The 13932-nt window shown below is 36.3% G+C and overlaps 1 protein-coding gene across 5 annotated transcripts; it reads right to left on the bottom strand.

Moving 5' to 3' along the window:
- Positions 1-3026: 3026 nt before the first annotated feature.
- On the bottom strand, positions 3027-8942 carry LOC113313694. 5 transcript variants are annotated; one of them, XM_026562493.1, is made up of 8 exons: positions 8801-8942; positions 8648-8720; positions 7099-7177; positions 5439-6148; positions 5266-5365; positions 5105-5182; positions 4524-4933; positions 3027-3278 (listed from the first exon to the last, which is right to left on the bottom strand). In XM_026562493.1, exons 4-7 carry the CDS (start codon positions 5546-5548, stop codon positions 4562-4564), a joined length of 660 nt encoding a protein of 219 aa, XP_026418278.1. In that variant the 5' UTR covers positions 5549-6148; positions 7099-7177; positions 8648-8720; positions 8801-8942; the 3' UTR covers positions 3027-3278; positions 4524-4561. The 5 variants fall into 5 exon arrangements, with proteins under 5 accessions (XP_026418278.1, XP_026418275.1, XP_026418274.1 ...); XM_026562490.1 differs by having other exon boundaries at positions 4524-5182; positions 7074-7177; XM_026562489.1 differs by having other exon boundaries at positions 4524-5182.
- Between the last annotated feature and the right edge of the window lie 4990 nt (positions 8943-13932).

The raw sequence follows: 13932 nt of genomic DNA, 5'->3' as shown, positions 1-13932 counted from the left end.
ATTCAATGGCTGAAATTTGGTATAGAGATGAGATATAGGTTAAGGAACATAGTATGGGTGACATGATCGATCAAATTTGGCTGGAATTTTCGGTATGATTCACACACCCAAAACAGAGCATGTGTAATGTAACACGAGCAAAATTGAAGTTCTTGTGTGCATGGGGGAGTTCTGCTGGCGTTGGAAGAGTGTTGAGGCGTGAATAAGTCGAATTGGAGCGTGCTGGACCAGAGAAAACGCGTGAAAAGCTAAAACAGGAAAGAAAATATCCGAAAATATTTTCTTTCACTGCCGAGGATTTGTGGAGTTATGGAGGAGATTCGATGCATGCTTCGGGTTTAAATAGAGTCCTTGGAGGTCATAGAAAGGTGGTCGAGAGTTTTGGGAGCTAGGGAGAGCTAGAGAAGACGAAATCAGAGTTTAATAAAACTCTGCTGCTGCTGCTGATGATGATGAAGAATACGAAGAACGGACCTGCCAGAGCAGTCGTTCTTCAACAGTGACAGCGACAGCGGAGTGTGGGTCGTAATTTATTACAGCAATTCATATGTATCGTTCTTGTGTGACGCTTACTGTGGGTCGCACATTAGCTGTTTACACCATTTTCTCTTCTTCTCATCATTTGTAAACCATTTTTGAGCCATAATAAATTATTTTGAGAGCCTTTTTACTATGATGAGCTAATTCCCTCGTAACCAATGCAATGGAGGAAGCTATTCACGCAACATAAATGGGTAACTATTTCATTTAATTATATAATTCACCTAATCGTGGCTTTTGCAGAGTTTTAAATTATTTGAATGATTGTTTTAATTATTTGTTATTCAGTTTGATAGGTTATGCTTGGTTTAATCTCTTGATAATCTATGCTTAAGGTTTACAAATAATGTTTGAGAATCTGTATGATTGATAGTGAATTAAAGATAAAAGAGGACTTAAGAATTGAATAGAGTTTTGAAATATTTATCATTCAATTTTGCATAATAGTGGAATCTAGTGTCTTGGTTACCTCTCGCACCCATTGTTAATAATTGTGTATATAATTTTATTAAACTTTTAAATTTAATCTTCACAAGTCTTAGAGTTCGAACCTTCATTACTACAACCCACGAAAAATCCTTAATCAGCGCCTTCGACTTCTAGAGTCACACACGTGAATAGCAAGTCCTTAGGATCGTGTACCAAACAATAAAGAAAGAATCTGTTTGGTAACCACTCTAATCAATATTTTCTACAAGATATAGATGAGTAGTTGGCAAAGGCTCTTCCAATTAATCTAATAAACTCATTTGTCTGGTTAGATCAATCTAACATTAACTACCGGAATAGTCAAGTATAGATTCGCACTCAATCAAAATATATTTCAAAGAGCATTGATAATGCCGATCTCAAGCAACTAATCATTCGAATAAATCTGATTCTATTTGGATCCCATACGATCAAGGTTTGTGCACACCCAAAGATATGAGAACCAAATAAGAAATCTTCTTTGTCTTCAAATATTCTTTAATCTTTAATAAACACCTGCAGAACACCACTTGAATATCTTGTGATCAATCACACACAGAACGGAGTTTGTTAAAAATGGATTATCACAAGATGTCTTCAGATCTACAAACAGTTCTAAAGATCCCGTCGATACTTCGATCTAGTTTGAGTGAATCTTATTTCAGAAGAGAAAATTCTTAAGAATAAACAAACTAGGTGCAATCAAAGTTTCAACAACCGTTAGTCAATCAAATCAATCGAAAAACTAATAACAATGCAATTATTTATTTTCCCACCATCGGTACTCGTAGAGCTTCTTGATCCCACAGAAGACTTTAAACGAGCGGTTGTAAGAGATTTCACCTAATTATGATACTTTCCTCTCTGATTAGACGGCTCCACCAGAAACAACAAAAAGATGAAGTTTGCCTGGCTCTTAGGATAGTTTGCTATTTATAGACCAAGGATGTTTGGACACCAAGGAATTTCCAAAACCGAAAATATTCTCAAGATATGCGATGAATATCAAAATTTGATTTTTTTAATTCCAACAATTGCTTGTCCAAAATTTCCGAAATCTCCAATTAGTAAATGCACATTACTAATTTTGATTCTCTAAAGATATGCATTTAATTGCTGGTAATTAAAGCATATAAAACCAAAAACCTTAATTAAAAGATTCTCAATTTATTTCGGCACAGTCCTTGAGCACTAAGGAATATCTTTAAACAATAAATGATAAGAGTTATTGTTCATGTTCAAAGTATGTTGACATCTTTTCACTGCAAACCCTTATTTCATATTTACATGGATTTGCATTCTTGGAATCGATTATACTACACTTCCAAACAAGTTTAGATTTGGTTCACCAGTATTCCAAGACTACTATGAGGTTGATCAAATACCAAATCATATATATGGGTTCAATCGGTTCTACCAATTGCTAGGATAGGTTATACCTAATTATGGAAATACTCGTGATTGGTCACACCAGTTACTAGGATCGGTTACACCAGTTACCAGGATCGGTTCCATATACACATGGTATTACTTGTGATTGGTCACACCAGTTATTAGGACTGGTTACACCAATTACAAGGATCGATTGCACATAGTCGGTCACACCAATTACTACGATCAATCATACCAATTACAAGGATCGATCATACCAACACATGATGATTACTTAGGATCGTTTATACCAATTAATAAAAACTAGTCATACCAAATCATAAGTCAGACATTGTGATTAGTTATATCAAGATACATAACATAAGTTAAGATCGGTTTCACCATCTCACACATATTGGCAATCAAAAGATTTGCAAAGAATAACCGGACCAATAAGCCTAATAGTTTCCCTTTCGATTCACGAAACCAGTTCATGAATGTATCCTTTAAACAAATGTAAAACATTGTTTCCTAAGATGAAATCTTCACCATAACCCATTCACATAATTATAACAATATATACAAGATTATGTTGATGTCATACTATTATGATCATGTCACATCACTAGAGTTCTTACAACACAATGAACCACTCCAACACACATCAAATTAAATTTATAAAAAATCTCATAATACAACATTTCATTATTCCAGATGCAGATAACTTTATACAACTGCAGTAACTGCCAAATACATTTGGTACCTAATTACGCTTCCACGGCTGCTGAAATCAGCGCACAATACATTCACGGACCAACGATTCACATCACAACTATATCAACTTGAGCAACAACGGTAGATTAATGACCATGATAGTGTAACGTGTGAATAGCCCAAACCTACAACATGAAAACAGGGTTCTCAGTTCAACAAAAGAAATGCATTTGTCCCTCTAAAGTCTAAACAGTATAAATGCATTTACTCGAACAGTAGCAAAAAGAGGAAAATTACGCACATATATCATGGTAGTCAAAACGAAAGATATGCTTACTCCTACCAAGAGGTTTTTCTTCTATGATTCAAAATTCAAATCAAACTCTAAACGATATAAGGAAAAAAAAAAATCTGAAAGGCTTTCTTCTGCTCAAGTATACTAATCAGCAAAATTAGTACGAGCCCTAGAAATTTGCGTACATGGGTCATTAACTACAAACCAGCGGTACAATTTCTATCTATCTAGGTAATCACAAGCCGAGCTTCCTTAATACCCCGAAGCTCCAGCACCAACTACAGCTATAAATATAACAAAATTCACTCATAATTTGAAATTTAAAGAAAAAGATATTTGAAGAAATGGGTGCTCAAAAGTCAACAATAGTATTTGATAGGCTTGGACTTATATCGCTATGACGTGAACCAATTTCGTCAATCTAAAGAACAAATATAACCAAACCCACAAATCTTAATGCATGACAAAAACAAATAACAAAATTTCAAGCAACAGCAGAAAAACATACCCACTGCTAATGTCTTGGATCGCATTGTCATCGTTATTAAACTGACCCATAAGATATTGATTTTAATACTAGATCCGTAGAGATGGCAGCACCTACTCAGTAACCTGTAGCTCTATTTAAAAGTACCTAGCCTAGTTGACAACTCTAGCCAATACCCCATAGAGATGGCAGAATCTTTTCACTACCATATAGCTTTATTGAGATTGCAGAACTGTAAGAATCTAATTCCTACAACAATTTATAGCATAAGATTGGTTTGGTAACATTCAGAAACTCAATCGAAGAACCAAAAAAGCCCTAGATTTCTTACATTGTTTACAAGTTTATTGACTAGTTGTGGAAGTTCAAGAGTTCCAGCATTAACTAGTTGCATTCCCTGCCAAGAATAATATAGCACAGTGGCTCATTACAGAATGAAAAGCTAGACTTACAATAGATGCCGTTGAGTGTCAATATCATGTGAGACAAAGGTAAAATCATGTTATTCATTTTCGAAAGAATAAAGCGCGCATACATACAACTAGCATGCTAAGGAACATGAATAAACAAAAGGGCCATCATTTTCGTTCTATCAATATCATGTCACTAACTGAATAACCACTGATTAAAGGAAATAAAGCGACGTACCAGCTGGAGTGTCATTTTGGTTTGCGTATAAGTAAACCCTAACAGTCAGTTCGGAAGTAATCATTTCGGGATTCTTTACCCAAGTCTTGTGGATCTACAGCAGGCAAGATATTCTCATTCCCAGAAAAAATTACTGTACTGAATTCCTCATCGTTGCCATCATCATATGCATCTCTGTAAGTTTTGGGAGGTACCACAAAAACAATAGACTTTTTCTTATTTTTCTGGCCTTTGACATAAAATACCTGCCTAGTTTGTGATGCTAAAATAAAAGGATAATTTTTGTGTCCCAACATAGTAAGCTCAACGATCTTGTAGCCAAGAGTATCTCTTTTGACCCCACGTTTAGTGTCGACCCAATTGCACTTGAACAGATGAACTTTTCTTTCGCCGTAATCTAACTCCCATATCTGTTGCAAGACACCATAATAAGACGCTTTACCATATGTTAGACCATTGTCTCTAGATATGTGCATGTCATTTGCCTCGACGTGAACCCCACTATTCTGCTGAATTCTCCCATCACGAGATTTTGTGCGGAATAAATACCCATTGATGCGATATACAGTGAACTTCGTTACCTCGTAGTCTGGGCCGTGTGATATCCATCTTAAGTTCTCTGAGATACTTTCTCTATCAACTGCCAACTCCATCTCAACCTGAAATTCATTATTAGAATGAACCTTCACCTTAAAGGAATATAATAACATAGCAAACATGACACTTTTCTACAACTTATTACCTCATTTTTTAACCAATCGCCCAACGAGTTAGAGTGCTCTTTCTCCAGCCATGCTCGCTTTTTAGTATGATATTTAGTTTTCAAATAGAGCTTGTGTCGGCTGGTATACAATGATGATTGTTATTATATTTTGTACAAAAAAAATACAGGAAAATAAATAAATTAATACTTACTCTATGTAAGGCTCAATTTCAGGTGTGTTCTCCATTACATAGAAATGTGCTTGTTTCAACTGGTCAGGGGTAACTACACACGACTCTCCAGCAGATATTGATACATGCATGTCTCTTTGTATAACCCATTGCTTTCAATATTTTCTTGGCCTGATATGTACTCCTCACCATTAAATTACCTTCTTTGGGAAGCATGTCCTTTAACAGGGGTAATACTTCATTAAAAAACATGTCCGATGCACCGTGCTTACTCTTCAACTTGAACAACTGCACAATTGCAGACAACTTTGTGAAGTTGGGACATCCTTCGTATAAGGGCTTTTCAGCATCTTCAAGTAACTTTTTAAACTTTATAGGGTCATCTGGAACTCTTCTGCAGCCTGCATCATATCTATAGTGTCTGGAGCATCAGTGGGAGTTCCCATTCCAAAATCTTCGTCTGGAGCATCAGTGGGAGTTCCCATTTCAAATTCAGCGTGCATACCATTGTTCACGTTTGACCGATTCCATTTACGAATAAGTGACCTTCTACATCGCCAACTGAGCATGCACGGAGATTTAAACAATCCGTACATGGACACAGCATAAGAAATTCATCATATGTCTCACCCTCCTCCTTGAGATGGTTGACAGCATACCGCAGAAACGCCGCGACTCCTTCTGTATAGCGTTTTTTCGTTCTATCAGTACTCATCCAGGATTTATCCATCCTGAAACGCAAAGTGAACCAATAGATCAATTACATCAGCTGCACTTCAATGAAAGCAGAAACTGATAAATCAACTCAGAAATACAAGCCTTGCAATAACTAATAAATATTTTTCATTTTAAAACAGTTGTTGTCCCCTGACTTAAGAATTTAGACATACAAGTCTTGCAATTACCAATAAATTCAGCACAATTTGAAACATAAAAATCTATATGGACAAACATGGCAATAACAGATGAACAGGCCATATGCTCTAGGGTCAGTGATAACAGATGAACAGGCCATATGCTCTAGGGTCAGTGTGTTCGGTAAATTAGAGTCAACAGTGATCTGTGCAGTAGGTGGTTAGAGTCAACAGTGTCATTTCACAAACCCATAATCACACATCCACACAAACCCATAATCGAAGTGTCATTTCCATTAAGTACTCTAATTGATTAACTTAGCATTATCGGATCATAATATAGTTGGAAACTTTTATATGGCTGGGAACTCAAATCTGCTTTCTTACAGAGGTTGCTTTGTCTTTTTCTTTTGAGGGAAGGTGAAAATTAAGATATAAACCTTTAATCTTGTACAAACTCGCATACAGTGTAGTTTGCCTCTTATACTACACTACTTAAAGGCATAACAAGATAAAAGTTATAACAGCCCTCTGCCAACTCATTCAACTATACTAGTTTGAAACTTAGGTAGGTCGAACCATATGCTCTTTTACAGTAACTATTACGAAAAAAACATGGGGAAGCTATTGAAAAACACAGTGGGAACTAGCAAATATCATATTAACAAATATCACATGTACACTCAGATGAATAAACAAACAAAAAAAAGAAGCCGTAGACAGACCCGCCAGAAAGTTGGGACAGGCTGGACATTCTATAAACTGCTTGCGCTCAAGTTTCTTAACACAGTAACAAACAAACCTGCTCATCCAGTACTATAGTGTACCTTAGCACAGATACAAGTAGTAAAAATAGTCTTCAGAGTCCCTTCAATCTTTGCTTGTATAGTCATGTAATTGTTCCATCTGCGAGAAGGAATACCAGGTAGGTGAAATTGAATGCAATTATAGTCCACAAGATCAATGATTTTTCAGTACTAGGTAAGGGTTTCTCCTCTAATACTTTCTATTATCATCCATAGAATATGCAAGTTTGGTTGCTCTAGGCTGTGAATCAAACAAACAAAAAAAAAAAATCTAGTGTGGACTAATCTTAGTCATGCTATTCACATCTGTAGGAAGACTCCAATTCTGCTCAATGCATCGATAACTGTATTGTAACTGAAATAAATCAACTGTCCTAAAAAGACATGTGGAGAACACCTCGTCAGCAAACAATGCCATGAAATTAAAAAAAAATTAGATAAAATTAACTGTACTTTCTATCAAGTACATTTTCAGGCCGGTACTTCTCCATCTTTTTTCCTTTCTGCTAGGTGGACTAAGTTAATGGACTGGTGGATTAAATCGTTCATTGAGTATACCATGATAAATGCTCAAACTAAGGATGGCACACTAGACCCAAGAAGGAGGGAGCCAAAGCGCAAATAAGGGATTAGACAAAAGTAAACTCAAACACACCACACAACCTGAAGAACTAAACCCAAGCCTAAACCGAACGTTGGCCAGCAACGAACAACAAAGAAAGAGGCCTTCTATTTCTTCTTGGCAGGGGTTCTCTTCACTCTGCCAAGTTTTTCATTACAAGATGCCCCTGGCCAAAGTATTTTAGCTTGTTCCCTCTCAGTTTTAGGAGTGTTGTAGTAATCCTTAACAATGCCATTTAAGATGTTCTTAACCTCTACAGGTTTGCCTCTACTCACCTAACAGAAAACTGCATTCATGATTCAGAAATATCGCTACAACATTATCGAAATGCAGGAAAAAAAATAATCCAAATGTAATCCCTAACAAAGCTGGTATTCCTGCAATCAATCTATTGAAAATTGGCAATAAATGTTTTAAGTAATCAACACTCCCCGTTCTATCTAAATGCTGTAAAATTTGTAAACGATAGAGAAGATTTCAAATTGAATGGTAACAGTTCGATCCTAAGTTTCTAAGCTGTGGTTTAACCAATGCCGGATAAACATTAGATACAATGCCCGCCGAACTGTTACATTGGTAAGCAAAATCCCCTGCCAATGTACTCGCACCAAATCTACGTGAAGGAGGAATTTTCAGAGTAAAGCATAAACTTAAAACATTATGTTCAAAAGAAAATCACCTAGAAAAATCATGAAATGACAAAGAGAAATAAACTAAGTTTTCATAAAGTTCCAACTAACACCAGAGAAGAACAGAACAGAAGCTAATGGCTATCACACTTAAAACTGTACATTTGGTCTGCAGAGTACTCAAAGAGTAATGGTTTTTGCTAATGGCTATCACTTTTAATACAACGATACAACATAATCAACTTTTTAACAGGATTTTGCATAGAAATTGATTGAAATCCAAAACAAAGTTATAAATCAAAATTAAGCACAAATTTACCTTTTTCCCCAATTTTGGTTGAATCTAATTGATTTTCAACAATTTCTTCAATTTTTCTTTCTTTAATTAGTCCCTGCGGATAGAATATACATTAATCAACAAATACTGAAGATTCAAATGCTGTTGAATTCAAAAATGAAGAATGACTCTTACGTAGTTGATAATGAAGATTCGCAATGGTGATTCGAGAAAGATGAGTGTGATTCGAGAAAGAAGAGAGAAATCTAGAGCGAGAGAGGTAAATTTTCTGCGTGCAATCGAAGGGGTTTTAGGTTTGGGGAGTTAGGTAAGGTGTCTAAATTTGTTTTTTTTTTTTTTTTTAATTTTGACACAGCAGGCGGGGTTAAGGAGACCTCAACCAACTAAACGATGACAGAGAAAAAAAAAAAAAAAAAAAAAACTCAAAAAACAGCAAAAAAACAAAAAAAAAACAAAAAAGTCTAAAGCTAGTCTAAACCTCAAGTCACCCACGAAATAAGAAGAAGAGAAAAAAAAAAAAACCCTAAATCGATTCTCCCTGCAACCTTAAATCTGAAAACAACTTCAATGAATCTCACAATTTCCATTAGCTAAATCCATAATCCACCGGCCCTTTCAAGATGTAGTCCTTAAAAGGATTGGGGAAAGTTCTGATTAGATGTTGGTGTGATTTAAACCTGATTTCGGTGATGTATTTGTTGGTTCATGGTTGTGGTCTCTTCAATTCAACTATCCATCGATTCAAGCAAGTTTCTTTATGCTGAAGATTTGATTTATCTGATTTGATGATCCCTTCTCAAATCTGGTTTATTTTATTCAATATTGTCTACGCCTGCGGGAAAAACACAGCTCATCATGAGCTCTCAACCTTTCCTCTCTGATAAATGGCGGTTCTCATTTCAGAGAATCTTCACTACAAGTTCCAAGGAGTACTACTCATCCGCTCTGTGGCTGCTGTCTACTCAGTTCAATTTTAAAATCCCCCTTGAAGATAAAGTTTTTTGAAGTGGCAATTAGAGATTTTTACAGGTAACCCTAGGCCTATTTTTCTTGCTGTAACCTTTCTATACGCTTCATCTTCTGCCCCATGTATTCTGCAAAACTTTTCTCAGATTTACTTAAGTCGGAACTTTAAAATCAAATTTAAAATAAAACCTAAAGAATTCTCTATGACCCTTTCACCTATAAATATGGCTCAAAACAAGCTTTTATATCTAACCCAATTCCTTTTCTCCCTAGCTCCTTGCCTGTCTCCTTTCCTGTAATGTTCTGTTCTCCTTTTAGTTAGTTTCTCAATGTCTTTTAGTAGATTTAAAGATGTTGCAAGCTCTGGTTTTTTTGATTCACATGCTAGGAATGCTCATCTTCCTAATTCAGATTGGCAGCATCAGCTGGTTGGTTGCTTTTTAACAAAAATGAATAAAAACTCATTTTTCTTAAGAAATGCTCTGAAATACAGATGGAAGCTTTCTGGTGAGCTTTCGGTTAGCAAGCTTGGTAGAGGTTTTTATTTGATCAAATTTGAGTCTAGCTTTGAGTATTTTATTGTGCTTAGGCAAGGAACTAGGGTGATCTATGGAGACACTTTCATGTTTCAACCATGTAACTTCACTTCTCTCCCTGATAGCTTTGAAGTCAACACTGGAATTTTTGAGATCACAATCCACAAAATGTACCCTGAACAAACCAGAATACTCAATGTCATAGAAAACACTCAACACTTTGGGGTTCTAACAACTTTTAATGACCCTATTCACCATCACGATGGTTACAGCACCATGAAAATTAGGCTTAGAATTGATGTTACACAGCCACTTCAATTTCATACCACTGCATCTAATGATCGAAACACCGTCAACAAAATTGACTTTATCTATCAAGAGCTGCCAATACTATTTTGCAGGCATTGTCACAGACTAGGACATGAGCACCAAAACTGCATTGATGTCTACCTGCTCAACCACCAGGCTTTGCTGCAACAAAACCCACCTCAAGTACCTATCCAGACTAATCTTCATGCTCTAGGACCTTTCATAGAACCTGAATATGATGATGACTATCATCAAGAGATGCTACACAATATAGACATTGATGAACCAGATACTGATTGGAGTGACTGGATTTCAACTCCTATTGAATCCCATGCTATCTCTGATCAAGACAGGTCTGAAATTTTATTCGTCATCGAGGAAGGTTACCGGCAAGAAGGCTTTCAATTCGGCACATGCTCAGAATCTTCAAGGTTCTGTGCAGAAACATGACTAGTTGAAGAAAATGGCATTTTTGAGAATCAAAGTGTTGAACTGATATCTCACTCATCTCCTCAAATTTCTGAGATACATCAACCGTTCAGTCCTACAATCTTCCTTGTCTCGGACATAGAAGAAGCATAACTCATCTCGGATGGTGACTTACCAAGCCCAGCCATTAAGAGACTCAATCCCGAACAACAAGCTTATCTTAATAGTACATGCATCGGTTCGTCATCAACACCATACTTTTCAAGAATTGTAACTAATGAGGAACTAGATGAATGGATTAATATTTTTCAGCCAACTAAGAAATTCAAGCCTGACTTGTTGGAACAACCAATATCTTCCCCATCTACCAGCTCCATCATTTGCACTCTCAGCACTGCTTCTATTGGAGACAGTTCTACACAGCCTGACACTACTGCACCACCTGCAATTTCCCAAGACCCTCAGCACCAACATCTTCCATAGTCAGATTTACCCAATGCAACAAAAGACACATTCAAAGGCCGGTGGATATCCCTCTTCTTTTCTGGTTCATTGTTTATAACCATACCTATGTTTTATATGCTTGCTAGTCTTTCAGATATTTTGATACATCCTGTTAATATCCATATCACGATGTATAATATGCTTGCTAGTTACTAGGTTGCCTTCTACTTTGAGTTGGTGGTCTACACCTTTTGCTTGCTCAAACTGCTTGTATGACTTTCTTATATAGTTAATATGCCCCTTAATGTGTGATATAAACGAATATGTGAATTCTACCCCTTAAGTCCTGCAATCTGCACTCTGATTAAGTTAAATTCCTTAACCCTGCCTTTAGTATGCACTATGTTTTTGCATTGTTTTAGTACTGCACTATTCTGGTTCTCATTGGTTTGTTTGTGCATTATTCTGGTTACCTTGGGTTGATATTGCTCTACTTCGATTTGCTTTGTTTCATCTTTTAGTAAAGGTTAATTATCTGGATAAGTCACTTAGAACTCTTCTTTTCTGGACTTCCCGAAAATCTCAATTTCTCCCTATTAGTCTGCTCTGAATTCCTTATTTCCCTTAAGAATTCTGATTGTCTTCTTACTGACTTCTTTAACTTTTTTAGCCAGTAATCCCTCAATTGGTTTAAAACTGCTTGAATCTTCTTGTCTTAGGTTGTATTACAGTTGCATTCTAATCTCTTATGTTTCATCTGATTTCCAAAACACTGTGTTACAAAACATATTAATTTTACCTCAAACCTCAATAGTCTTTATAATCAGGAACTATACTTGTATCCTTCTCATGTTTTCATCTTAGTTCTCAGCTTGTTATCATAAATCTGGGTTGCAATCTTGAACTTCACTAGTCTTAGCATATCCTCAATTCTTATGCTAAATCCTTATACCTCTATTCTATATAGCTTTAGCAGCTTCTAAATCATTGTTTGCCTGATTTAGCTAAAAAAAAAAAGAAGACATCCTTGAATCATCCCAGCTCTTACCATTTCTGTATACTAATTACTCCTCTCTATGTACTTTAGATCCTCCCTTTTATGTGTACTAATTGTTTGCCTGATGAATGTTATAATGTGATCTAGTCTAACCAGTAAATCTCTTTTCCCCAAATCACTTCTATTATTATCTTAAATCCCACTTAAACCTAAGTATACCAGCGTCTCAATACCCATTTAAAATTTCTTCAAATCCATACTTAAACCTCCCTATCCTTCCGACAACAAGGCCCAACCAAAAAATTCATCTTCTCCACTATGAATATACTTGCTTGGAATTGACAAGGCATAAACCTACCACCTTCAATTCAACATTTAAAAGGACTAGTTAATCTTCACAAGCCTAGCATCCTTTTCCTCTCTGAAAAACTTGCTAACGATCAACACATTAGAAGATTAACACAATCCCTTCAATTCAATAACTTTTTCAACATCCCAAAAATTGGAAGACGAGGAGGACTTTGCTTAATGTGGAAAGATAACCTAAGTATCCAAATATTACTTCAATCTCAAAACTACATACACACAAAAGTTACACCTCCGCTTCCAGAACAACCATGGTTCTTCACGGGTATCTATGGCCCTCCACATCCAGATATAAGGAAAAATCTTTGGCAAGCATTTCCAACAATCTTCAGCAATATTAATCCGTCTACACTCTGGATACTGATAGGAGATTTCAACGATGTCTTAAATCAATCATAAAAAAAAGAGGAAGGCAAGTAACATATGCTCAATCTCAACCTCTACTCACTCTGATGGATGAGATGGGTTTTATAGATTTAGGATTCCGAGGAGACCCATACACTTGGAAAAATAACCAAATGGGGAAAGATAATATCCTAGAAAGATTAGATAGGGCGGTAGCAAACCAACTATGGAGAACGGCAAACCCCCATGCGGCAGTTACTCACCTTCCAAGAATAGCATCTGATCATGCCCCAATACTTTTACAAAAGAAAGCAATAGATTGGCAAGGAACAAAAAACTACAAATTCGAACACCTCTGGCTCTCTCATCCCCAACTCAAACAAATAGTCGAATCATCTTGGGAAAAACAACACGACAATGAACCTACACTCAACCTCCAGCTGAAGCTGAAGCTCATTACAACAGGACAAACACTTCTAAAATGGAATAAGGAAACCTCTGGCCACCTACCAACTAGAATCAAGAAATCAACAGCCAGGATAAAGAGCGCCCAACACCAATGTGCTTCCCGAACAGGATCAGATCTAGAACTCTGGCTGATTCAAGAAAAACAACTGAGAATAGAACATGGAGAACTATTACAATGTCATGCGACATATTCGCAACAAAGATCTAGAATTCAATGGCATTAATCAGGTGATCTCAACAAAACCTTTTTCCATACTAAAGCTACCATTCACAGAGCTTGTAACAATATACAACAACTACAAGACCCACAAAATAACTGGATTACCAAAAAGGAGGACAGTGTTCAGCTTATCCTAGATCACTACTCTCATAAATATACAGCCCCACCTACAGAAATAAATCAAGATTTTTTCACAAACATCAGACCAAGGTTGACTCCTAGACAA

The sequence above is a fragment of the Papaver somniferum genome, chromosome 9 (genome assembly GCF_003573695.1).
Source record: "Papaver somniferum cultivar HN1 chromosome 9, ASM357369v1, whole genome shotgun sequence".
Classification (NCBI taxonomy): Eukaryota; Viridiplantae; Streptophyta; class Magnoliopsida; order Ranunculales; family Papaveraceae; genus Papaver; species Papaver somniferum.
Note: the sequence above shows the minus strand (reverse complement) of the source record. Positions and strands in the feature narration are given on the sequence as shown.

Excerpts from the sequence above, each read along its gene's own strand:
- LOC113313694 (XM_026562490.1), bottom strand. The coding sequence starts at position 5,548 with ATGCATGTATCAATATCTGCTGGAGAGTCGTGTGTAGTTACCCCTGAC. Across the intron at positions 5,366-5,438 it reads GAAATTGAGCCTTACATAGA|CCGACACAAGCTCTATTTGA; the intron begins GTAAGTATTAAT and ends ATTGTATACCAG. Across the intron at positions 5,183-5,265 it reads GCGATTGGTTAAAAAATGAG|GTTGAGATGGAGTTGGCAGT; the intron begins GTAATAAGTTGT and ends AATGAATTTCAG.